This window comes from Delphinus delphis, chromosome 14, assembly GCF_949987515.2.
Source record: "Delphinus delphis chromosome 14, mDelDel1.2, whole genome shotgun sequence".
NCBI classification, from domain to species: Eukaryota; Metazoa; Chordata; class Mammalia; order Artiodactyla; family Delphinidae; genus Delphinus; species Delphinus delphis.
Window position 1 is genome coordinate 17,948,332 of NC_082696.1, and position 25,771 is coordinate 17,974,102.

The 25,771-nt window shown below is 33.8% G+C and overlaps 1 protein-coding gene across 6 annotated transcripts in view; it reads right to left on the minus strand.

Annotated features, from left to right (window-relative positions):
• Nucleotides 1-25,771, minus strand: part of STXBP5 (syntaxin binding protein 5) — a 168,876-nt gene that overhangs the window by 21,023 nt on the left and 122,082 nt on the right. For all 6 annotated transcript variants that reach the window (XR_009521897.1, XM_060029828.1, XM_060029827.1 and 3 more), the window contains 4 exons: nt 15,941-15,991; nt 10,359-10,598; nt 7,077-7,446; nt 6,604-6,769 (listed from right to left, as the gene is read on the minus strand). Coding sequence is in view for 5 of the 6 variants with exons in the window: in XM_060029828.1 (XP_059885811.1) it covers nt 6,604-6,769; nt 7,077-7,446; nt 10,359-10,598; nt 15,941-15,991 (827 nt within the window). In the remaining variant the exon portion in view is untranslated. The remainder of the gene's footprint in view (nt 1-6,603; nt 6,770-7,076; nt 7,447-10,358; nt 10,599-15,940; nt 15,992-25,771) is intronic.

Sequence of the window (25,771 nt, forward strand, 5' to 3'; positions counted from 1 at the left end):
TAAATAGAATCATACAATGTGTACACTTCTTTGCTTGGCTTATTTCACTCAGCATAACTGTTCTGAGATTCATCCATGATACTGAATGTTACCAACATTTCACTCTTTTTTATTGCTGAGTTGTATTCTACTGTATGGATATACTATAATTTGATCATGCATTCATCTGTTGATGGACACTTGGGTAACTTCCAGTTTCTGACTAGTACAAATAAAACAGCTATGAATATAAATTTACTTCTCTCTTGGGTTAAAAAACTAGGAGTAGAATGACTATGTCTTTCGTTCATTGATGTTTGACTTTTTACAAAACTGCTAAGCTGTTTTCCAAAGTGGTTGTATTGTTTTTGTTTTTTCATTCCTATCAGAAGTGTATTAGAGTTCTAGATTCTCTACATCCTTGTCAAAACTTAGCATGGTATTCTTTTTAATTTTAGCCTTTCTAGTAAGTGTTTAACAATATCTCATTGTGGTTTTACTTTGCAGTTCTCTAATGACTAATGATGTCAAGCATCTCTTCATGGTGAAGCATTTGTCCAAATATTTTGCCCATGTTTTTACTGAGTTGTCTGTCTTCTTTCTATTGAGCTTTAAGAGCCCTTTACATATTCTAGATACAGATCCTTTATCAGACACATTGCCAAGATTTTCTTCCAGTCTATGGATTATCTTTTTATTTCTTAAGTGTCTTTTGAAGAGCAGAAGTTTTAAATTTTGTTGATGTTGAAATTATCAATTTGTTCTTTTATGGTGTCATAGCTAAGAAATCTTTGCCCAACTCAAGTTAACAAAGATCTTCTCTTAGGTTCCCTCTAGAAGTGTTACAGTATTAGGATTTACATGTAGGTCTATGATCCATTTTGATCCATCAATTTTTGTATATAGTGAGAGGCATGGATCAAATCTCATTTTTTTTTTTTTGCATTTTAACATCCAATTTTCTGGCATAATTTGTTGAAAAGGCAATTCTTTCTCCATTGCATTGTCTTTGTCAAAATCAGTTGCCCATGTGGAGAAAAAGGAGCTCCTGTACACTAGGAATGCTGGTGGGAATGTAAATTGGTACAGCCACGGTGGAAAGCAGTATGGAGGCTTCTCAAAAAACTAAAAATAGACCTATCATATGACCCAGTAATTCCACTCCTGGTTACATATTACATATGTTTTTTATAAAAATAAAAAACACTAATTTGAAAAGATACATGCACAGCAGCATTATTTACAACAGCCAAGATATGGAAGCAACCTCAGTGTCCATCAACAGATGAATGGATAAAGAAGATGCAACACACACACACACACACACACACACACACACAGGAATACTACTCAGCCATAAAAAAGAATGGAATTTTGCCATTTGCAGCAACATGGATGGACCTGGAAGGCATTATGCTAAGTGAAATAAGTCAGGCAAAGACAAATACTGTATGATATCATTTATATGTGGAATCTAAAAAATACAACATACTAGTGAATATAACAAAAAAGCAGACTCACAGATATAGAGAGCAAACCAGTGGTTACCAGTGGGGAGATGGAAGGGGACAGGGGCAACATAGGGATAGGGGATTAAGAGGTACAAACTATAACGTATAAAATAAGCTAAAAGGATATACTGTACAACACACAGAATATAGCTAATATTTTATAATAACTATAAGTGGAATATAACCTTTAAAAATTGTGAATCACTATATTGTACACTTATAACTTACATAATATTATACATCAACTATACTTCAAGAAACAAAAATAATCAGTTGTCCAGGTATGTGTGGGTTTACTTCTAGACTCTCTACTCTGTTCCATTGATTTATTTATCTAATTTGATGCCAATATCATGCTCTTTTGATCACTGTAGCTTTATAATAGTTCTTAAAATCAGGTAGTGTTAGCCCTTCAACTTTATTCTTTTTTGAGTTTTTCTGCTATTCTGCCTACTCCCATACATTTCCATGAATTTTCAAGCAAACTTGTCAATTCCTACAAAAAAAAAAATCCCACTTGGATTTTGTTTTGGATTGCCTTGAATCTATAGGTCAATTTTGGGAGAATCAATATCCTAATATTGAGTTTTGTGACCCAAGAACATGTTTCAATTTATTCAGGTTATTAACAGTTTCTTTCAATATTTTGTGAATTTCAATGTAGAAGTCGTTCATATTTTTTGTCAGATTTATCCCAAAGTATTTCATATTTTTCGTTCCTATTATAAGTGGTGTTTTAAAAATTTTCATTTCCAAATGTCCATTGCTAGTAAAGAAATAAATTTCTTCCCCATATTGATCTCATACCCTGCATCCTTGTCAAATTCTAGTAGTGTTTAGAAGTAGATTTCATTGGATTTCCTACATAGATGATCGTGTCACCTGTGAATAACAACAGGCTTATTTTTTCCCTTCCGATCGAGATGACTTTTCTTTCTTTTTCTTGCCTGAATGCACTGGCTAGAACCTTAAATACAACACTGAATAGAAGTGTTGAGAGCGAACATCCCTTTCTAGCTTCCGATTTTAAGGAAAAAAGAATTCAGTATCTCAACAGTGAGTATTACGTTAGGTGTAGATTTTCCCTAGATGCCCTTTAAGTTCCCACTTATTCCTTGTTTGACTATTTTTAAATCAGGAATGGATGTTAGATTTTGTCAACTGCTTCCTATTTTTTTTAGTTTACTAATATGGTGAATTCCATGGACCGATTTACAAATGTGAAGTCAACTCCATGTTCCCGGGATAAATCCTACTTGGTCATGATGAATTATCACGACCAGAATTATCCTTCTGATATACCGCTGGATTCAATTTGCTAAAATTTCCTTTAGAATTTTAACATCTATATTTGTGAAGTATATTGGTCTGTAAGCAATTTTCTTTACTTTAAAATCTTTGTCTGGTTTTGGTACCATATTCTATGAATCTACCATTAACAAGTTGGGAAGCATTTCCCCACTTTAATTTTTGGAAGAGTTTTGTAAAGAACTGGTACTATTTCTTCCTGAAATGTTGATAGAATTCACCAGTGAAGACACATGGGCCCAGAATTTTCTTTGTCCAAGGTTTCTAACTTCAATTTCCCTATAGTACTCTTCGGGTTATTTATTTTTTCTTGAGTGAGCTTTGGTAATATGTGTCTCACAAGGAATTTGCCCATTTCATCCAGGTTTTTAAATTTATTGGCCTAAAGTTGTTCATAATATGTCCTTATTATCCATTTTAACATTTGTAGAATCTACAGTAGTCACTTCTCTCATTCTTGATATTGGTAAGTCACTTCTCTCTTCATAATCAGTCTGGCTTGAGACCAATTTTACTGGTTTTATAGCTCAAGCTTTTGGTTTCATTGATGTTTTTCTATTGCTTCCCTGTTTTCTATTTCATTGATTTCCACTTGGATATTTACTATTTTCTTTCTTCTGTTTACTTTGGGTTTAACTTGCTCTTCTTTTTCTGTTTCTTAAGGTAGAAGCTGAAGTCACTGGTTTGATGAGAACTTTTCTAATATACTGTTTTATAATATAGGTGTTTCAGTGCTATAAATTTTCCAAGTATAAATGCTCAATTGTTTTTTTCTATTGCTGTGCTTTCAAGTTACCTAATCTTTTCTTCTGTAATGTCTAATCTGTTGTTAATTCCATCCAGTATATTTTTCAACTCTAACACTGTGGATTTTCATCTCTAGAAGTTCAACTTTGGCCTCTATATCTTCTATATTCCTACTTAACTTTTTAAACACATGAAATACAGTTATAATTGCTTTAATGTCTTTCTGCCCTAATTTTAGTGTCTGTGTCAGTTATGACTTGGTTTCTATTGATTGATTAGTCTTCTCATTATGGGTCATGCTGCCCTATCTTTTTGCATGCTTGGTCATTTGACAGGATGCCAGACATTATGATTTTTATTTTGTTGGGTGTTGAATATTTTTAATTTACTGTGAGTCATCTTGAGCTTCATTCTGGGATACTAAGAAACATCCTGACCCTTTTGGGTCTTGCTTTCATGATTTGTTAGGCAACTCTGGAACAGTGCTCAGTTTAAGGCTAAGTATTCCTCCCTAATGAGCCAAGACCTTCCTGAGTACTTTACCCAATTTCCCATTGAAGTCTGCTGAAAAATGGTCATCTAAAGGCATCAGGTCCTAATCCCTGGAAACTATAAATGTTATCTTGTAAGGAAAAAAGGGTCTGTGTAGATGTAATGAAGTATTTTGCCACGAGCAAATTATCTTGAATCATCTGGATGAGTCCTAAATCCAATTACAAGTGTCTTTTTAAAAAGAGAGGCAGAGGGAGATTGGACACACACAAGAGGAGGTGGCAATGTGACCTCGGAGGCAGAGTGGAGTAATGCGGCCCCTAGCCAAGGGATGCTGGCAGCTACAAGAAGAGGGAAGAGGCAAAGAACAGATTCTTCTCTAGATTTTGGCTTAGTGAAACTTATTTCAGACCTCTAATTTTCAGAAGTGTAAGAGAATAAATTTATGTTGTTTTTGGACACCAAGTTTGTGGTGATTTGTTACAGCAGCCTTAGGAAACTAAAACACTCATAAATGAATTATAAGTTTTTCCCATCTGGCTGTTGGGAAAAGGCGTGTTTCCCTCTAATCCTCTATTCCTTTCAGATGGTTCTTTCTCTGGCCAGAGAGTTTATCCATACGTATATGCTGAACAGAACTCTACGGAGTACTCTTGCACCCTTTGTAGATCTCTAGTGTTCTCTCTCTGCAACGTTCTGGAAACTCTATCAAGGCATGAATGCTGGGGCACCTCTTTTGCTTCCTGTCTCTCAGGGATTACTTTCATTTCACTGCCTGATGTCTAGGATCTTGAAAACTATTATTTCATGTTTGTGTATGCTTTGTTGTTTCAGGCAGGAGGGTTAATCTGGTTCCTATTATTCCATCTTGGCTAAAAATTCCATTAATGTTTATAAATATCTTCCTAATTTTTTTTTGGTTAAAGTTAAATAAATGCACAATGTAATAGGGTTCTCTGGAAACCACAGAGTTCGTTAGTCAACAGGTTTTTAACAAGGCATTATTTTTAGGCACTGAAAATACAGAGGTAAATAAAATGCCAATATTGCCCAAAGAAAACATTCTATCACAAGGTCCTTGAACAGAGTTCATTTCTCACTTACCATATCATGAAGGCATATAGCAGATAGTTATCAACATAAATTGAGTGTACTATTAAGTGACCAGTTCATTTAAACATAAATAGGTAAAGTTGCTGTAGCTGCTATTGATTTTTACTAAAATAATAAAACACTGATCCAAGGATAGAATAAATTGATTCCAGAAAAGTGATGAAGTTTAGAATTTTGAGTAGTTGAATTAAGACCACATTTCAGACTGAAATGAATTAAGAATATATTCAATTGTCCATATTATTTCTTAATAGAGTAACATTTTACTAATGAAAGAAAACACTAAGGAAAATTTTACCTTTCCCATAAAAAGCATAATTTTAATTCAGAAATTTAGGAATCTTTAAAAAAACACATCCACCCAAATGTAAATGGGAATTTAATATATCAGATATGTAATTTTGTTTCACTCTCAAGATTTATCATGATATCATTTAAGAGTATGTTTCTAGTATAGTCTACCTTACTGAAATAACACAAACATCTGACACTGAACATATATTCAGTACTAAGCACTGTGCTAATAATAAGCACTTTACGTGTATTATCTCCTTTAATTTACATCAGGCCCTATGACATTAGATGTTACTTCTATCCTCATTTTAAAGATAATGAAGCTCAGACACAGAAACCTGTCTAACGTCACATAATTGTGTAACTAGCATGGCTAGGACTTAAATTCAGTCTTCTTGACTCTAAAGCTCATGTTCTAAAAATAAGCCACAAATTCAATTTTATAAACCAGGAAAATACGGCTGATAAATTGCAAAAGCTTTCATTATGAAGTTCCCTTAAATAACGGTTTCCTCTAAATATCAAATATCGATTAACATTTTAGCTACAACATTTTAAGAGCACTTTTATTTTAAAAGTTGACGCTAAACCAATGATTTCTAATATATATGCAAGCAAATAAAGCACTCGATATTTAAAAAAGATATAGTTTTGTATTTAAAGAATTTGTAATCTCTCACAAATAGATGAACAAAAATATTCAGAGGAAACCTATCAAATCTTATTTTTTCTTATAATGCATATACATCCTCATGACTACAGAGTATGAGAAGGAATGACACATTTACTCTAAAAGAGATACAATTATCTTCACATTAATGTAGGTCTTTAAAAAGGATTTTTTTTGTTTCTGTATAATAGATACTTATTCTATGTGGAGAGTGGGTATAAAATGTATGTAGTATTTTGTATTTCTTTGACATCACTGGAGAGAAAAAATATGGGTCAAGGAGATGGAGTCCCTCTTATAACAAGAGTTTGATGAAGACACTTTATCACCAATCTCAAAACATGTGCTCTCAAACTCTCAAGAAAGGCTTTGAGTTTTCTCATGTAGGCCTATTTGTTCACTGCTGTGAGTATAAGGGAGGGACAATATAAGGGACCTTAGAAAATATTTCACCTCTGAAGAAATTATAGTAATATTATTGTTATTTACCTGAAGATTTTCACAGGTCTCTTGACTGTAAGTGAGTCTCTGGATTTCTGTAGGTGAAACAAGATATAATGCTTGTCCATTGTTGGTGAAGCAGAACGTTCTGGCTATCCGCATATTGGTAAGGGGCAAGTAATACACATCCAATAGAGGTCTTAAACTTGGCAAACTTGAGAAAAAAATTAAAAACTTGTTAATAAACAGGTAGGTTTTAGTCTTGAACAAATACTAGAGGAGGTAAAAATAGCAGGGAACTTATAAACCTTATGATTTAGTGCACCTGAGTGGGAGATAAAACTGATTTGTTTTCCTCACATACTTGTTCACTATGAACTGAATGAAAATAAATTCTCAGTGTATAAGATTGTAAACAAATAAAAGCCTTTCTTTCAAACTGAATATAATTCTGCAACATTATGTGTTGAGGGAGGAAATGTTATATCTGTGTTTAAAAAAAGAAAAAATCTAACTCTTACCTAAAAGTCATAATGTGTCCATTGGCACAGAAGCAGGCAAGGCAGATACTGTTACTCAATGATACAATATCTCCACGAAGAACAAATGAGGTCTCTGTAATGTTTTGCTTATAAGCACAGTTCTGAGTTGGCAGTGAGATTACTTTTGCTTGCTTTTCAGAACATATCACTGCATACTGGTTTTCACTAATTTCCTGAGAAGAGGAGGGAGATACAGAGACAGGTCTTCGTTTTTTCAATTTCTCCTTTTCATCCTTCTCTTCAGGAACATTGTGTTCTTTCCAGGATTCATATGCGGGTGGCATTAAGCAGCCTGTGGAATCCAGGAATGCCATTCTCAGGACTGCCCCTTTTAACCTCAATATAGTACCTAAAATTGTAATTTTAGTAAATAAAAAATATTTTAATCCCACAGTAAATATGTTTATTCCAACTCTGACACATACTAGACACTCAAAAATATGTAGAATGTATACTGAACCGAAATTGTACACTGGCTCACTGATAGGGATTCAAACTTCAAGCATGATATTTGAATCTGGAAAAAGATATCAGTAAGTGCTACCAAATAGATAAGTGCTACTATAATTGCTACCAAACAGATAAACGCTAGGATGTGTGGAACTAGGCCTCATACCTGGCAAGTGTACTACCATTGCGTATGAGAGTAAGCAGATGGCATCTAGAGCTGCACGGTCCAATATGGCAGCCACTAGCCACTTGAAGTGTGGCTGGTCCAAATTGTGGCATGTTGTAAGAGTGAAATACATGCTGGATTTGAAGGCTTAGTACAAAGAAAAAATTATAAGAAAATACCACAATAATATAAAAATACTGATTACATGCTAAAATGATAGTATTTTGGATAGACTGGGCTAAATGAAATATGTTACTAAAATTAATTTCACTTTTTTAATTTTTTTTACTTTTTTAAAAACAGCTACTAGAAAATTTAGAATACTATATGTGGCTCACACTGCATTTTTAATGGACAGAACTGATCTACAGGGTCAATGAGAAAAAAAAGTTTCCACATATTTCTAAACATTACTTCAAAAAAACTATTTACCAGTAAAGGTCAAATACACTCCAGACATTGCTTTGGTCAACTTACAGTCTTAAATTAGTAGTTATATTTCTTGATTTACTTTAATTAATGGGACTCCCTTTCGTCCATATCCTTGAATAGGTAAATATGATATATGCTCATTTCTAAGTAAGCTAAATGATACTATTAAGGATTTGGAAAGCAATAGAAGGGAGGGTATAGAACCGATTTAGCATTTCAGTTTTTATTTTAGAGGATTTTTTTCATATTTTATTACTTTATACTTATATTTTATAGTTTGCAAAAAATTATCCATATATTGTATTCTTTTGTTTCTAAGAGGAAGAGATCCCAGTGTTCTGTCAAAATTTTTCTTAGAAGACAAAATTTTCCTTTCCTCTTCACATTTATATATTTTGTCTATTGCAGGGTAGCCAGATAAAATAAAGGATGCCCAGTTAAATCTGAATTTCAGATATACAATCAATACTTTTTTTAGTATAAGTGTGTCCCAAATTCTGCATTATTTTTCCAAAGAGAAAGATGGGACATATTTATATTAAAAAATATGCTATCTAAAGTCCAAATTTAACTGGGCATCCTGCAATTCATTTGCTACATCTGGCGTTAGTCTATTGTCCAGGTTTGGAAAGTAGACAATTTAATTATTTTAAACGGTTTGCTAATTTGGGAATGGTTTATAGTCCATATGAACATATATGAGATATAGTAATTCCAGTAAGTAGATTTTCTAAAAATGTACCAATATTTAAATATATGCTTGTCCTATAGTTGGCAGGATTATAGTATGTTTTCCAGCAGGGTAGTGGTAATTGTTGAGTTCTCCTCTTGAAGGCAAAAAAAAAAAAAAAAACCACAACAAAAAACAGTTGGGGACAAAATAGACCATTTCAGGCTCTTAGGCATGGAAACCCACCTGCTTGGAAAACACCTCTCTTCTCCTCATAGTTCCAATAGAGATAATATAATATAAATGTCATTGTTATATTTTAAAATAGGCATCCTATTAAAAACAAACCTCAAAGATTCCAACGTTGAAAAGAAACCCAAAGGTTCTTTCTTACACATGAAAATTATTTCATATCAAAGTAGATTTACAGCTAATTTGACTTTATTGCCAGTTGGAAAAATCTTAAGTATTTTTTAATATAGTTAATAGTAGATTATTTATATTTAATCCCTCTCTCTTTTTTATTTATTGGAAACATTTTCTTATCACAAACTGTCTGTTGTAGAAAATTTAGAAACTACATATCAGTAAAAAGAATAAAAATTACCCCCAATCCCACTATTCAGTGATAATTACTATCAACATTTTGATTTTCATCTTTCTAGTTTTTTTTTCCAATACATATACTTGTTTACTAATAAGAAATGAGATTGGTTAAGAAATTCATCATTATGTAACTTTTTCTAACAACTAGGTATGTAGTATATAGTAAATTACTGAGCTGAATGAATAAATCAAACTGTTCCTTTAATGTAAAGGTAGTTCAGAAATGGTAGAACTAGAAATCATAATTACATTTTAATTCTAAATTCTAAGTATTGTTAAAATGTACTATATAAACAAGAAATACACTAGTAAGCAAAACCATGTTTTTGTTTTTTTCTATCTAGATCAGCATAGATTAGTAACGGAAACCAGAATTCTCAATTATTTCAAGACCTATCAGATTCCACATACATGTGATAAAATTCAATCTCATTTTCAATATAGGAAGACTGTAGATTTTTTCTTCTTAATATTTTTTTATTAAATCACCTTTTCTAATTCTTCAAAGAAGAAAATTAATGTATTTTAAGACTTCACACATAGAGATTAAAAATAGCCAAGTGTATAATGTTTAAAAATACACTTTTCTGTTTTTTCTCTAAATATGTACCATCCTTTTGCTTATAGAACATACTATTCTGAGGTATCCTAGAATGCAGTAGAACAAGTGTTTTTTTTTGTTTATTTGTTTTTCTCATTTTCTTTTGTAGTAATCATTTTAGACATGATTCTAGGATTAAAAAAATATAAAACCTGAATGGCTGTATAAGTAAATGATATTCTGGAATCTTATTCCATGTATTCCTTCAATTAAAAACATAAGACTATAACTATCCCCATTTAGACTTAGATTGATTCAAAAATGAAAAGCAAAGGGTTCTATTAAATTATACTAAAGCAAACCTTCAAAAGAAGTATAGCACCAGAGCATACATACCACTTGGAGACACAATTACTGGCTGAAGAAGTCTTTGCTCTCCTCCTGGGGGAAGGTTCAGTGCAATGACAAGCACTGTTCCCAATGTAGTACCAACCCACAAGCATGGGGAGGGGGCTGAATCTGCCTTTCGAGTAAAAGTTTCACAGAAATGAAGAGCAGAGATTGCTTCTCGGGATTCTTTATCAATGCTGGTTACACTTGAACTCCGTGATCGGCTGAAGGAATTATCTTTTACATCTGAAACGATTTAAAACGTTGTGAGATTGCTCAAGTTATAAAATATCATGTTTTTTGCTTGGTATAAGTTTTGCCAAATAGTTAATCTGCAAAAAAGATAAAATCTACAGCATATTTAATTTTAAGTTTCTTTTAATTGAAAAGAAAAACAATTTACTTTTATGCTAACAATTTTTTCCTTTGCTTGTGTTTGAAACACAGAGGGACAAATCCACACTTCTCAGAACTGAGCTGAGGTCATCCCAGTGAGCTCAGTGAGTTTTTGGATGTAATGATCTCTGTGGTTCTGGTGCAGCTCTCTGTTAGTATCCTGGCTGCTTTTCCAATCTTAGCCCTTACTACCCTTTCTCATGGTGCTGTTTCTTCCTTTGCTAATATAATTCATGAGTAGATAGAATCAGGAAAGTGGGTATTTTCAATTTTCTACATTAAAAAAAAATGCTTTTATAAGTACTCTGATGTTACCTTCAAATTTATTGCATGATGGACTTTTTTCCTTCAAATCTGTCCATATGAAAGCCTTAATCCATAAAAATTTAGCTTTATTTTTTTTAAAATGCGATTTTAACTGTAACTAACGTTCATCTAAGGCGTTTTTCATTAAACTGTACAACTGGTATCTGGCTCATACTTAACTTGATGCCAGGTATATTCCCTTTACCCCGGCTCTGTCTGTAATGACAGGGATACTTGTAAATTATACTAATAAACCCTCTCTTGTCTTCAGCTACCTTCTCTGTGGCCAATCTCAAGTCTGTTTCAAGCCCTGGCCTCTTTTCTCTTGGAATGCATTTCCAAACGCTTATAAAAAATTTTTTCCTATTATGTCTCACTAGGCAAAATCAAAATACATCATTTCTCCAAGGCTCTAAATTCTTCTAATGGCACTATTTATATTAATGACACCTCTGTTCTCCTAGGAAAACAATACTTGAAATAAGTCCCAATTTCGGTTCTTCCCTTTCACTTTACTTACATGTCTCTGATGGGATGCCAAGTCCTACGCTATTCTAATGTTTCTGTTTCCTTCTTTCCACTACTAATCAACTTCCATCACCCTATGTTCAGGCCTTTATCACCATTCAGCTAGACTACAATTCCCAAGAGATCTCCCCACCTTCACTCTGTCACTGTTCTATCAAAACTCAACTAAAATTTACAAGGTACAGTTTTAATTCTATCACCTCTATCTTAAAAATCCGCAACAGTTCCTCTTATACTCTTACTAGCTTTTTAAGACTCCACAAAATATCTCAACCTACCCTCCCGGCCCTATCTGCCAGAGTGCTGCCCTGCTTCAGTTCACTGTGGGAAATAAACCGAGCCATTCAATGTTCTCCAAACATACCTGGAGCTTACCTACTTTTTTGCTTGTGATTTTCTTTCTGATTCGTGCCCTTGCCTTTTCTCTACCTATCTAGATGGTGTTTATTCTCCATCTCAAGTACTGTCATCCTCATGAAGTTTATCCTGATTCCTAAAACCATACACAGTTTTTCTCTTTTGAATCTTGATAGCTTTTTATCTCCCCCCTGGCATGAATAGTACATTTGTTCTGTAGTTACTGACTTGTCTTAGGCCTTGTTCTAATGTGACTGTAAATTTCTTGAGAACAAGGGCTCTCTCCTTTTGATGCCCTGCAGAATTTGGCATAGTGCCTTGCATATGAAGGTATTCAACATATACTTGCTGAAGACAGACCTACAGTTCGAAGTATCTGAAGCAATATGTTTCTGCTACACCACTGGGATATATTAAAATTCCTAGTAGTTTCTGCTATTCACATCTAATAAATCATTCCTCAAATCACATGTTTCCAATGCTATTGTGAAAGAAATGACTTCATAATGTTGTGAAAAATGAAAAACATGTTCAAGTCTTCTAAGTTGTATTTTACTGAATAAAAAAGGCATAATTGAATCCTACTTATACCCCCCAAAAGCTTCTTGTAATCAAATTTAGATTCATAGGTTAAAAAAAATTCTCCCAAACAATAATTATATACAACATAATTTTGATTACAGTTAGCCTCTGAAAACAATAAAGCCACTAGTTATGACAACAGCATGGGTTATTTCTAACTATAGTTTCTAAAAATGCTTTTCTTTTGCCTGAGATTGTGCTTCCTGTTACAGATTATGACACAGTAGAAAAGAACTACTTAATGTAAATAAAACAACTTTCTATAAGCAACAGCTCATTACTGGATGAGCTTGTAATATGATATTGATTCCAAATGTTAACTCTTTATGTTCCCAAAGTTATTTTAGTAAAAAAACAGAAATTTAAAATTTATTTTCCAATGATAAAAATATTTGTTACTTTGATAAGACATACACATAACAAGATGAACAGACATATTCACCTATATTATCAGTTGTGACCTAGTGATAAAAATGAAAATCAATGATACAAGAAAATTTAATATTATAAATTTCAATATAAATTAAGCTGTATGAAAACCTTTACTGTTATCTATTAAAATTACAATAGGTGATTCACAACAATCTATACTTCAAATGTTAATTCACAGGCCAAGTAAACATTATTTTAATTTAATAGACTAATTTAACTATATAAAATTCATAAACTACAACTGTGTTTTTATTATATGACTTCTCTATAAAAATTAGATTGCCAGAGAAACTCCTATGGCTAGATCCATATGGGAAAATGAACTGAATCAGAATCAACTCTGAACTTAGAGAATTAGGTTGCTTATTTTATCTGTGTAGAACTGTTTGAAAACAAGTTAGAATCTTCAGCAGTTCACGAATTGTAACTACCACTGACTGCTCTCAAGTTAGATGTTGTGGGTCTTTGTGGCTTAAATATAAGAAATTGGGCAAGCTTAACAAATGGAATAGAAATTTTCATTTTCATTCTACTAATAAGAGCAGAAATGAAATAGCTACCACTAAGTAGGGCCTACCATGTGCTTCATACTATCATAAACTTTACATTTATCATTTTATTGAATCTATATAATAACCCTGAAAAGTATTATCACCATAATTTAACAAATAATGAAGTAGAGGCTCAGACAGGTTAAATGACTGAGAAAGCTAGTTAATGGAAGAGTTTGGATTTGTGCCCATGTTCAAGTCTAAAACATCTGTTAGGCAACTCCAGATAAACATGGGATTAGTCATATCACCAATATCATAAGAGTGGAGTGTTTTAATTATTATTGAGCATTAAAGTTCAGTGTTTAGATTAAAAAAAAACAAAACTGGAACATGTGGTCTTTCTGGCCGATCTAAACTCAGAAAAAAATTGTCATTAATGCCTCCATCCAGCTCTAGTGATACAACCATGTCATAAAATCATTGCTTTCCTGTTATTCTCTGGATGCCTAGAACATTCCACCTGTGTATATCACACTCTCCTGTCACATAGAGCCTTATGCAACAAAATTTTATATCCCCCAATCAAAACATAGTGCCAAGAGGTAAATTTGGTCAGGGTAAAAATTAGGACAAAATACTTACTCACATAAAGATACATAACAGTTTGATATTTTGCCTCCTGTTCTTGACACTTGAAAAGTGACATCAGCAGTCTAACAATATCGCCCATGATTCCTGAGTTGTGGGCCATGGAATCTAGGGTGAAGCTATGGTGAAAGTACAATGTTGCATAATTACCCTATAAACAAAAGTGAATTCTATTCACAGAAGCTTCCATAGCTGCAGGAAAAGTCCAACAGCTCAGCTACTTTAGCGACATCTGGCAGTTTGAGCCTATGGATAATAGTTGTTTTTCCCTGTTGACTCTCTGGACAATGTAAAAGATTTTCCAGCTAAGAATCTCTATCAAAAAATAGTTCAGTAGCACAATGACTTAAGGGAAAATTATTGAGGCAACATGGGTATTGTTTCAACATATATATTAATCAAAGTTATAATTAGCTTAGGGCATTGAGATACAGGGGCACACAAGTAAAAGATAAACTGAATAAAGATGATCTATAAAAGCACAGAGCACACACTTTGATTAAATTACTTAAATAATTCATAAGTGTGAATATTCTTTTAAAAAGTAATTGACATCCTATTTTTACTAATTTAAAAAGTACTTCTACATGTGTTTTCTCAACAGATGTTTAGGTAATAAAAGACACAAAACCATTTTAAGTAGTAGTATTCAGTGTTACTAAAATCATGGGCATCTTTGAGAGTCTGATGAAAACTCTGGATCCTCTTGTTGGGGAAAAAAATGCTTAACGGTAGCCTCAGATACATGTGGGTTCAAATGGCATCTTTCATTTTTATAGTGAAGGGAACTATGCTCTTCTCAAAACATACGTTAACCAACATTCTAGAATTTATTTCTGGTTCCCTTAACAGCAGGGGTATTACAGGGTTCTACTAAACTGTTCTCCCTATGTTCAGGAATGGAACCTTTCACTGATGACAGTGGAAGATATTATGCCTACTCACTCATAATAACATGCTATCAGTATAACTGAGATAAGACTATGATTTGGAAATGCTAAAATCAGTAAGGTGAAATGGACCAATACCTAAGTCTGTATTATGCATAAGAAGATAGTCAAGGAATCTAGAGAATTAACAGTGAGAAGATGAGGTGGGTGAGCAAATAAAAAGGAGAAAATCTAGTTGTTTCTAAGACAAACATGCGTGAAATCATCCGTATGCAGTCATACTTCTTATCCACTTAAAGGCAATAGAAATTCTAAAATCAAAATGGAAATCCTGCTTTATATTTACTACATGGAATCTTATTTTTGTCTTTATCGAAATGTCATTTGTCCCTATCCTGGGATATCAGGGAGCTATTTTGGAGCTGGATATAAAGCAGAAGGAATGTGTGAATATATTCACTCTGCTTTCCTAATGGATAGGCTGCATAGAGAGTGCTACAGAAAAAGATATATTTTCCACCTTATTATTGTCAAAAAGTAATAATGATTCTTGGTATGAGATTCACTGTAATACAGAAAACTAGTCATTTATTTTGAAAATATTAAATTCTCATAAAATAAGTTTATAAATAATAAAGTTCAAAATAAGTTTTCAGACGGTTAATAGAAATTAATCCAAAATCACACATATTTTAATCTTACACTAAATTTTGTTTAGATAAAAGTATGAGAGGGCTGAGGAAATATATTATTTTGATTTGCTTAAAGTTATATTATAATTATCCTTTACAATCTACAGAGAGCATCCTGAAGGCTATTAATCCTTAAACAGTCATTTTAAACTTGATTTTCAATGAAAATCTAGTCTATGGTCATTTTAAATCTCCTGATTTCCTTGTCTTCCCATTAAAGAGAGTTTAACTACTATGTATTTTCATTTATTTATTTTACTTACCTAAGTCAGGCTTTAGGTCAGTAGGCAAGCTTAACTTCCTTGACATTTTTGCTGAAAAATAAAATGCATTTTTAAAGTTCTGAAGAATATCTGATTCATGCTTATTCATACCAACTGGTCTTCAAGATAGGGGTGAATATTTTTCTTACTAAGTCTAGATGCTAAGATAATTAAGATATGATTAATAATGTTATGGGTGGAAAGTAAATCTTATTTTCAACTTTTTAAAAAGTTTGTACTTACTTGATTGTAACACCTTTGAGTGCTTGAAGCTCTCACTTCAAGAAAGCCTTTTAAATTCTAACTGTTAATTATTTCTTAGGCTCACAGGAAAGGGTTAGGCTTTTCTAAGGAAGCAAAATCATTTCTCAGAAAGAAGGTGTTGCAGATAAGGACAATACAGGCATAAGACTGAATTTGGGTATGTGATACAATAAAATCTTTCCAGCTCCTCGTCTTCACAGCTATTAGGCTCATTCTTTTTTAACTTAATCTCTTGAATATAGGACATCCTATATCTACAATCAAATTGAAGTATTTGATTACTTCACAAAAATATTTGGCTCATCCATTTCTTCATATATGTCAACTCAATTTACATTTTAGTAAAAAACAAAAAACAAAGTCATGCTCAGTCTAAAATTAGAGTATTTACAAAAATATAAACTACAGATACTTCTATTTTGGATTAGAATAATACAAAAGCCTAGGTAAAAAACTACTGAAATTCACTTTCCATCCTGAAAATCAGTTATTGCCTAAATCTAGGAAGTGATTTAAAGTTAGGAGGTGTTTAACTATATCTATTATGTTAGTGGCAGTGCATGCGTAACAGAATAGTGCTTCCTATGTGAAATTTTGAAAAAGCATTTGTTTGTTAATACATGAATGTGTATATTGGGTTAAATTTTGGACTGTTAGGAGATATTTAAAGAACAGACCCTGCTAGTCCATAAGGGCGCCATGTAAGCAAAGAGAAATCCAGTCATAGTACATAACTTCCACATCTAAAAAAATGACAAATCCAGTGTTAGGAAAGAGGCATTAGGCAAACTGGGAAGGGATAGGGGGAAATCAAGTATTTATTTCTAAGCTTCATTAATCTAATTAGCATCCTTTAAAAAATAACAACAATGGGTCAAATATATGAATCAGTCTTATCCCATTTTCACACAGACTTAATCAATCTCAGTTAAAAGACAAAAAGTAATAGAAAACTAAAATAGCCAAATCTATGGTTGGTTGATCTCATATAAATGGCTGCTCTTGTATTTAATATCCAATTCTCTTAAACCTAGAAGATACTATACCCCTCTCAAAATGTTTTTTAAAATGCAATATTAAACTTTTGAAAGAATTCAGAGGTTTTCACCAAATATCAAAGGTACAATGTACGTAGACTGATAAATAATATCTATACAATATCTGAAGGAGAAAAATCAGTCAGGTACAGTCTAAAGATACTCTTTCAGAATCAGATGATGTGGATGCCTCTCTAGACCCCGCTACTCTGATTTGATTAAGTTATTCTGAAACTTAATCAAGTGCTTATAAATCTTGAATGTGCACACCAGTCACCTGGGTATCTTGTGAAATCAGATTCTTGCACTTCTAACAGGCTCCCAGGAGATGCTGATGCTGCTGCTATGTGGACCACAGACAGCATCAACGTCCCTAGACTAAAAGCAACTTCAGGATAGGGAACAAGACTAATTCATCAAACCCAGTACGTAGATACAGTAAGTCCACAGCGAACATTTCTTGAAGAAGCTTCAACATCTAGTTTGTAAAATGTGGAAGTGTAAAGTACGGTGGTTAGGACTGGATTTGGAATCAGACCAAATATGAGTTTATATCTAATTCAACCAACTACTAGGTGTGTGACCTTAGGCCAATCACTTTGCCTCTCTAAACCTTAAATTTCCTCATCTGTAAAATGGGAATAGATATTAATGACAATTTCATAGTTGTGAAGATTATATAAGATGACATAAGCAAAACATTAGGCATAATACCTTACACACAGTGTGGATTTAATAAACGTTATTATTTATGAATAATAAACAAATAAAATGACTTTTTCATAAACTGTAAAATGTTACACAGATGAGCTATTAATATACTTTTGTAAACAACCCAATATTTCTTTATTCCAATTCTATGGTAATATTCCAATTAACTAAAACAAGAAAATGGAAAAAAACTTTTAGGATATAAATATAGAATGGCATGCATAACTATAAGCTCAACCTCTTTTTAAGTTCATTTCAAAAACTAAGTTCTATATCTAAACATAAGAAGTGAAATAAACCTGAGTAATTCATAAGATATTTTTATGGGGAAGTGGTGGAGGGGTGAAAAGATTTAATTCCTTGGCATTTCCTGTGTAATTTATATTTATGCCTTCAGGTTCCATAGCCCTTTCTTCTGTAGTCTCCATCTAGTGATACTAAACCCATCTGATGAACTGATCATATAGTTTCAGATACTGAACTCTTCAGTACTAGTATTTCACTTTGTTATAAAGTTTTAATTTTCTCTGCTGATATTCTCCATCTGTTCACTCACTATGACCATGTTCCCATTTCAGTACCTGAACATATAATATTATAGCAGTTGCTTTAAAACTCTTGGCTGCTAATTTCAACATCTAGGTCATCTTATAGTCTGTTTCTACTGATTTTTTAAATTCTTAATTATGGGTCATATTTTCTCATGATTTTGAATTTTTATTTCACTTGTCTAGGAACTTTTGATTGAATGTGGACATATGTTTTGACTGAATAGTAGATAATATGTTGAAGGGAGCCTGGATTATACCATCAACCTTAACTGGTGTTGAGTTTTGTTCTGCCATGCAGTTAAATTACTGGTGGATAACAAGCTTGGTTTTATTCTTTGTTAGGGTGGGTCTATTTCAGTTAGAACTTTGTTCTAGGGTATGGCTCTTATGCTAAGAACTGATCCTTACTCTTCAAGAGTGGCCTTGCTGGGATATAAACAGAATGAATGAGGTGCTCAGCAAGGTCTCACTACTTCTACTCCCAGCATCGCATGACATCTGACATCACTGGCCAGCTCTCAGCCTCACAGCAGGTGGTTGTTAAGTAGGCCTACTGAAGTCTTGACCAGCTCATATGTGGCCCAGCCCTAAGGCAAGGACCTGCATTGAATCTCCACAGGGATTCTAGGAATCCCCCTTGAAGCAGTTCCTTCTTCTCTAGTGCCCTCCCTCACAAATTCCAGTCACTTTAGAAGCCCAGAACTCCAACTTCCTCCTCCTTAGCTTAATGAGACTGCAACTCCACTTGGGTTCTAATCACTCTGCACTGCAACAGGAAAAGTATTCTCTGGCAGAGAACTGTGTTTCACCTCATGTTTTTTCTTTCTCTTGAGGATGACAGTCCTGGACTGCTCAATGCCTGGCAATAAGAGCCTCATGTATTTTGACTAGTTTTACTGTTGTCTTCTGTGAGAGGCTAAGTTCCAAACCCAAGGTCTAAAGTTGAAATTTAGGCTAAATGTTTCTTTCAGTTTTTGTGACTACTTCAGAGGAATATCCTTGTTTTCAGGTCTGTTTAATCAACCTCCTTGGTGGCAGGTCCAGGAGAGGCAGATCCACTTCTGGAGAACCTCTAGTTAGTCCTCCTGGCTTATAAACTGTACTCTGGTTGTAATTTTGTGAGGAAGCAGTTGCAGACTTTATCCAGTATTTTCTGAAGCTCATATTTTTACTTCTCAGCAGTCTCAGAAGCACTTGCAACACAATTACCTTGTCACCTGATTTCATCACACTGAAAAAGAAACTTCTGCTCATGCTTTGAAGTTACTCAGCTTCCACTGAGGTTTTCAAACTGAAAACATGATCTGAATGAGTTCTTGGAAGGCAAATTGCCTGTTTTTCTCTTCTTTATCTGTGTATTCTGCAACTCTTGCCCTGGTACCCAGTATCTTCCTTGCTTTGAAATCCTCTGTCACTAGAAACTATAAAATAGCTCTCTTTCTCTATGCCTTTGTCCACAGCAGAAACAATGGGAATGACAGTAAAGAAGTTTCTTCAGTCTGAAGAAAACTGGAGTCAAAGATGGATCTTAGCAGGCTGTTAACCTGAGTGTTTGCTCTCTCTTCTTATAAACCAGAATGAGAATATCAAGCTGGCTCGCTGAATAAGCAGTAAAGAGCCGCGTTTGATTGTAAAGAATAATGAAGTTACACTTAATCACAACAGTCATGTCTGCAATGGTAGTTTCAACACCAAGGAAAGATGCATGATGTTCAAGAGAAGTAAATCTTAAGGCAAGGGGACTGCATGGGCCATTATACCATACATGACAGTTTCCTCACGGTTGATGCTTTTTAGTTCTTCGCAAAGAAAAGTTTCTCAATTATAGAGATTCTTACCACTTCTCTGAAATTAAACAGATGCTTTGAAATTTTCCTTTACCTTTTCTACCCACTGTGTTCCACATCTTATTCTTCTAAGGAAGGTTTTTTAAAAGAAAACAGAACTATGACTTTTATATTAATGTACCAACAATAAAAGGTGAAATGACTTCTTATTATGACAGTATGAAGAAGATGCCAAAAAAGCAAACGGATCTTTGTTTACATCGAGAGCAGTTCAATAGTTAGAATAAAGTGACAATATCACTTTTCTCACCTGCAGAGATACAATGCAACTCTTTTCATGGATAATGTCGAAATGTATGCATATTAAATAAAAGCAATCAGAATAATTAAAAAAAAAAAGACTAAAAATCAGCTTGTAGGATAGAGCAAGCAATCCAAGGGGGGGAAAGTGGGACCAAGAAGTAGAAACTCTCCTATCACACACTATTTTAATAGTCATTTGAACTAATAATGTCAGTTTCTACCTCCCATCCTAGAATATAAATTCTATGAATTTGGGAACAGAATTTATTTTGCAAATTACTGTATCTATGCATGTGTCTAGCACTTAATGTGTATGTTCAATAAACATGGCAATGAATGAAAATAAACAAAAACTGTTAGAATTTTTAGAAAGAAGCTGAATTTCTTCATGAAGTGAAAAAGAAAGAAAAAGGGGACAAATTAAATATAGGCTTATTAATCAAAAGGACAACTTTTGGAAATACAAACACTTATCCATTACCTAAGATGAAGGAGAAACTTTAAAAAGATACTAATACCTGTCTGGTAAAGATCTGGCTATTACAAGTTCTCTTAATTCTTGAACTCCTAGAGCTTTTGTCTTCATTATTTTTCCTGTCTCTACATACTTTCCACAAACTCATAAAACTTAACGTCTAGGATATCACCATAATCAAAAACATCTCAAAGCATTTCCTATAGAAGGTAGTACATAAACGTAACATAATAAGTGCTGCGTGCTGAATTATTCCCCCCGAATTCATACGTGGAAGCCTTAACCCTTACTAACTCAGAATACGACCTATTTGGAGATAGGACCTTTAAAGAGGCGATTAAGTTGAAATGAAGTCACTAAGTGTGGGTGCTCATCCAATCTGATTGGTACATGTAAGAAGAAGAAATCTGGATACACAGACACACTAGGGGTGCACGTGCCTAGAAGAACAGACGATGTGAGGACACAGAAAGAAGGCAACCATCTGTAAACCAAGGAGAGAGGCCTCAGAAAGAAAAAAAAACCTGTCAATGCCTTGATCTTGGACTTCTAGCCTCTAGAACTATTCTAGAGAAAGTAAATTTCTATTATTTAAGTGACCCAGTTTGCAGTATTTTCAGATGGCAACTCTAGCAAATAAATACAATAAGTAATGACAGAAAATAAATTGCCACATGAATAGTTCTGTTCAAACGACAGTTGACGAAAAACTATTTCAGTAACGTAACTTTAATTTGGACTAATTTTCTTTATGTTAGGAAGCAAACAGCAAGTTATTTCTAGAAAGATCACTGCATATCCTTCTAATGTAAGAAAAAGATGATTCTATAGAGAGACGCATACACAGTAAGTACTGGTAATAAAACGAACAGACTTTGCTGAGCAGATTTTATTATGAAATTTGACAGAAAATACACTAAGAAATAGAATTAGAGTTTGAGTACACAATATACCATACTCTTCGGATTTTAGTCATCCTGAAAAAGAAAAAAGAATTCATTTAGAGGAATCCCTACTTGTATAATGGTTTTAAAATACCTGTCTGAAATTTCATTCTTGACAATTAAGAGTAAGTAACACGCTTTTTTCAAAAGAATGAAAAGAACTGAGGACAGTCTCAGAGACCTCTGGGACAACATTAAACACACCAACATTCGAATTATAGGGGTTCCAGAAGAAGAAGAGAAAAAGAAAGGGACTGAAAAATATTTGAAGAGATTATAGTTGAAAACTTCCCTAATATGGGAAAGGAAATAGTTAATCAAGTCCAGGATGCACAGAGAGTCCCATACAGGATAAATCCAAGGAGAAATACACCAAGACACATATTAATCAAACTGTCAAAAATTAAATACAAAGAAAACATATTAAAAGCAGCAAGGGAAAAACAACAATTAACACACAAGGGAATCCCCATAAGGTTAACCACTGATCTTTCAGCAGAAACTCTGCAAGCCAGAAGGGACTGGCAGGACATATTGAAAGTGATGAAGGAGAAAAACCTGCAACCAAGATTACTCTACCCAGCAAGGATCTCATTAAGATTTGATGGAGAAATTAAAATCTTTACAGACAAGCAAAAGCTGAGAGAGTTCAGCACCGCCAAACCAATTTTACAACAACTGCTAAAGGATCTTCTCTAGGCAAGAAACACAAGAGAAGGAAAAGACCTACAATAACGAACCCAAAACAATTAAGAAAATGGGAATAGGAATATACATATCGATAATTACCTTCAATGTAAATGGACTAAATGCTCCCACCAAAAGACACAGACTGGCTGAATGGATACAAAAACAAGACCCATATATTTGCTGTCTACAAGAGACCCATTTCAGACCTAGAGACACATACAGACTGAAAGTAAGGGGATGGAAAACGATATTTCATGCAAATGGAAACCAAAAGAAAGCTGGAGTAGCAATTCTCATATCAGACAAAATAGACTTTAAAATAAAGACTATTAGAAGAGACACAGATGGACACTACATAATGATCAAGGGATCGATCCAAGAAGAAGATATAACAATTGTAAATATTTATGCACCCAACATAGGAGCACCTCAATACATAAGGCAAATACTAACAGCCATAAAAGGGGAAATCGACAGTAACATATCATAGTAGGGGACCTTAACACCCCACTTTCACCAATGGACAGATCATCCAAAATGAAAATAAATAGGAAACACAAGCTTTAAATGATACATTAAACAAGATGGACTTAATTGATATTCATAGGACATTCCACCCAAAAACAACAGAATACACCTTTTTCTCAAGTGCTCATGGAACATTCTCCAGGATAGACCATATCTTGGGTCACAAATCAAGGCTTCGTAAATTTAAGAAAATTGAAATTGTATCAAGTATCTTTTCCGACCACAATGCTATGAGACTAGATATCAATTACAGGAAAAGATCTGTAAAAAATACAAACACATGGAGGCTAAACAATACACTACTTAATAACGAAGTGATCACTGAAGAAATCAAAGAGAAAATCAAAAAATACCTAGAAACAAATGACAATGGAGACATGATGACCCAAAACCTATGGGATGCAGCTAAAGCAGTTCTCAGAGGGAAATTTATAGCAATACAATCCTATCTTAAGAAACAGGAAACATCTCGAATAAACAACCTAACCTTGCACTTAAAGCCATTAGAGAAAGAAGAACAAAAAAACCCCCAAAGTTAGAAGAAGGAAAGAAATCATAAAGATCAGATCAGAAATAAATGAAAAAGAAATGAAGGAAACAATAGCAAAAATCAATAAAACTAAAAGCTGGTTCTTTGAGAAGATAAACAAAATTGATAAACCATTAGCCAGACTCATCAAGAAAAAAAGGGAGAAGACTCAAATCAATAGAATTAGAAATGAAAAAGGGGAAGTAACAACTGACACTGCAGAAATACAAAAGATCATGAGAGATTACTACAAGCAACTCTATGCCAATAAAATGGATAACTTAGAAGAAATGGACAAATTCTTAGAAATGCACAACCTGCCAAGACTGAATCAGGAAGAAATAGAAAATATGAACAGACCGATCACAAGCACTGAAATTGAGACTGTGATTAAAAATCTTCCAACAAACAAAGGCCCAGGACCAGATGGCTTCACATGCGAATTCTATCAAACATTTACAGAAGAGCTAACACCTATCCTTCTCAAACTCTTCCAAAATATAGCAGAGGGAGGAACACTCCCAAACTCATTCTACGAGGCCACCATCACCTTGATACCAAAACCAGACAAGGATGTCACAAAGAAAGAAAACTACAGGCCAATATCACTGATGAACATAGATGCAAAAATCCTCAACAAAATACTAGCAAACAGAATCCAACAGCACATTAAAAGGCTCATACACCATGATCAAGTGGGGTTTATTCCAGTAATGCAAGGATTCTTTAATATATGCAAATCAATCAATGTGATAAACCATATTAACAAATTGAAGGAGAAAAACCATATGATCATCTCAATAGAAGCAGAGAAAGCTTCTGACAATACTTAACACCCATTTATGATAAAAATCCTGCAGAAAGTAGGCACAGAGGGAACTTTCCTAAACATAATAAAGGCCATATATGACAAACCCACAGCTAACATCATCCTCAATGGTGAAAAACTGAAAGCATTTCCACTAAGATCAGGAACAAGACAAGGTTGCCCACTCTCACCACTCTTATTCAACATAGTTTTGGAAGTTTTAGCCACAGCAATCAGAGAAGAAAAGGAAATAAAAGGAATCCAAATCGGAAAAGAAGAAGTAAAGCTGTCACTGTTTGCAGATGACGTGATACTATACATAGAGAATCCTAAAGATGCTACTAGAAAACTACTAATCAATGAATTTGGTAAAGTAGCAGGATACAAAATTAATGCACAGAAATCTCTGGCATTCCTATACACTAATGATGAAAAATCTGAAAGTGAAATCAAGAAAACACTCCCATTTACCACTGCAACAAAATGAATAAAATATCTAGGAATAAACCTACCTAAGGAGACAAAAGACCTGTATGCAGAAAATTATAAGACACTGATGAAAGAAATTAAAGATGATACAAATAGATGGAGAGATATACCATGTTCTTGGATTGGAAGAATCAACATTGTGAAAATGACTGTACTACCCAAAGCAATCCACAGATTCAATGCAATCCCTATGAAACTACCACTGGTATTTTTCACAGAACTAGAACAAAAAATTTCACACATGTATGGAAACACAAAAGGCCCCGAACAGCCAAAGCAATCTTGAGAACGAAAAACGGAGCTGGAGGAATCAGGCTTCCTGACTTCAGACTATACTACAAAGCTACAGTAATCAACACAGTATGGTACTGGCACAAAAACAGAAATATAGATAAATGGAACAGGATAGAAAGTCCAGAGATAAACCCACGCACATATGGTCACCTTATCTTTGATAAAGGAGGCAGGAATGTACAGTGGAGAAAGGACAGCCTCTTCAATAAGTGGTGCTGGGCAGGGAGATCAGCTCGGTGCTTTGTGACTGCCTGGAGGGGTGTGATAGGGAGGGTGGAGGGAGGGAGACGCAAGAGGGAAGAGATATGGGAACATATGTATATGTATAACTGATTCACTTTGTTATAAAGCAGAAACTAACACACCATTATAAAGCAATTATACCCCAATAAAGATGTTAAAAAAAAAAAAAGTGGTGCTG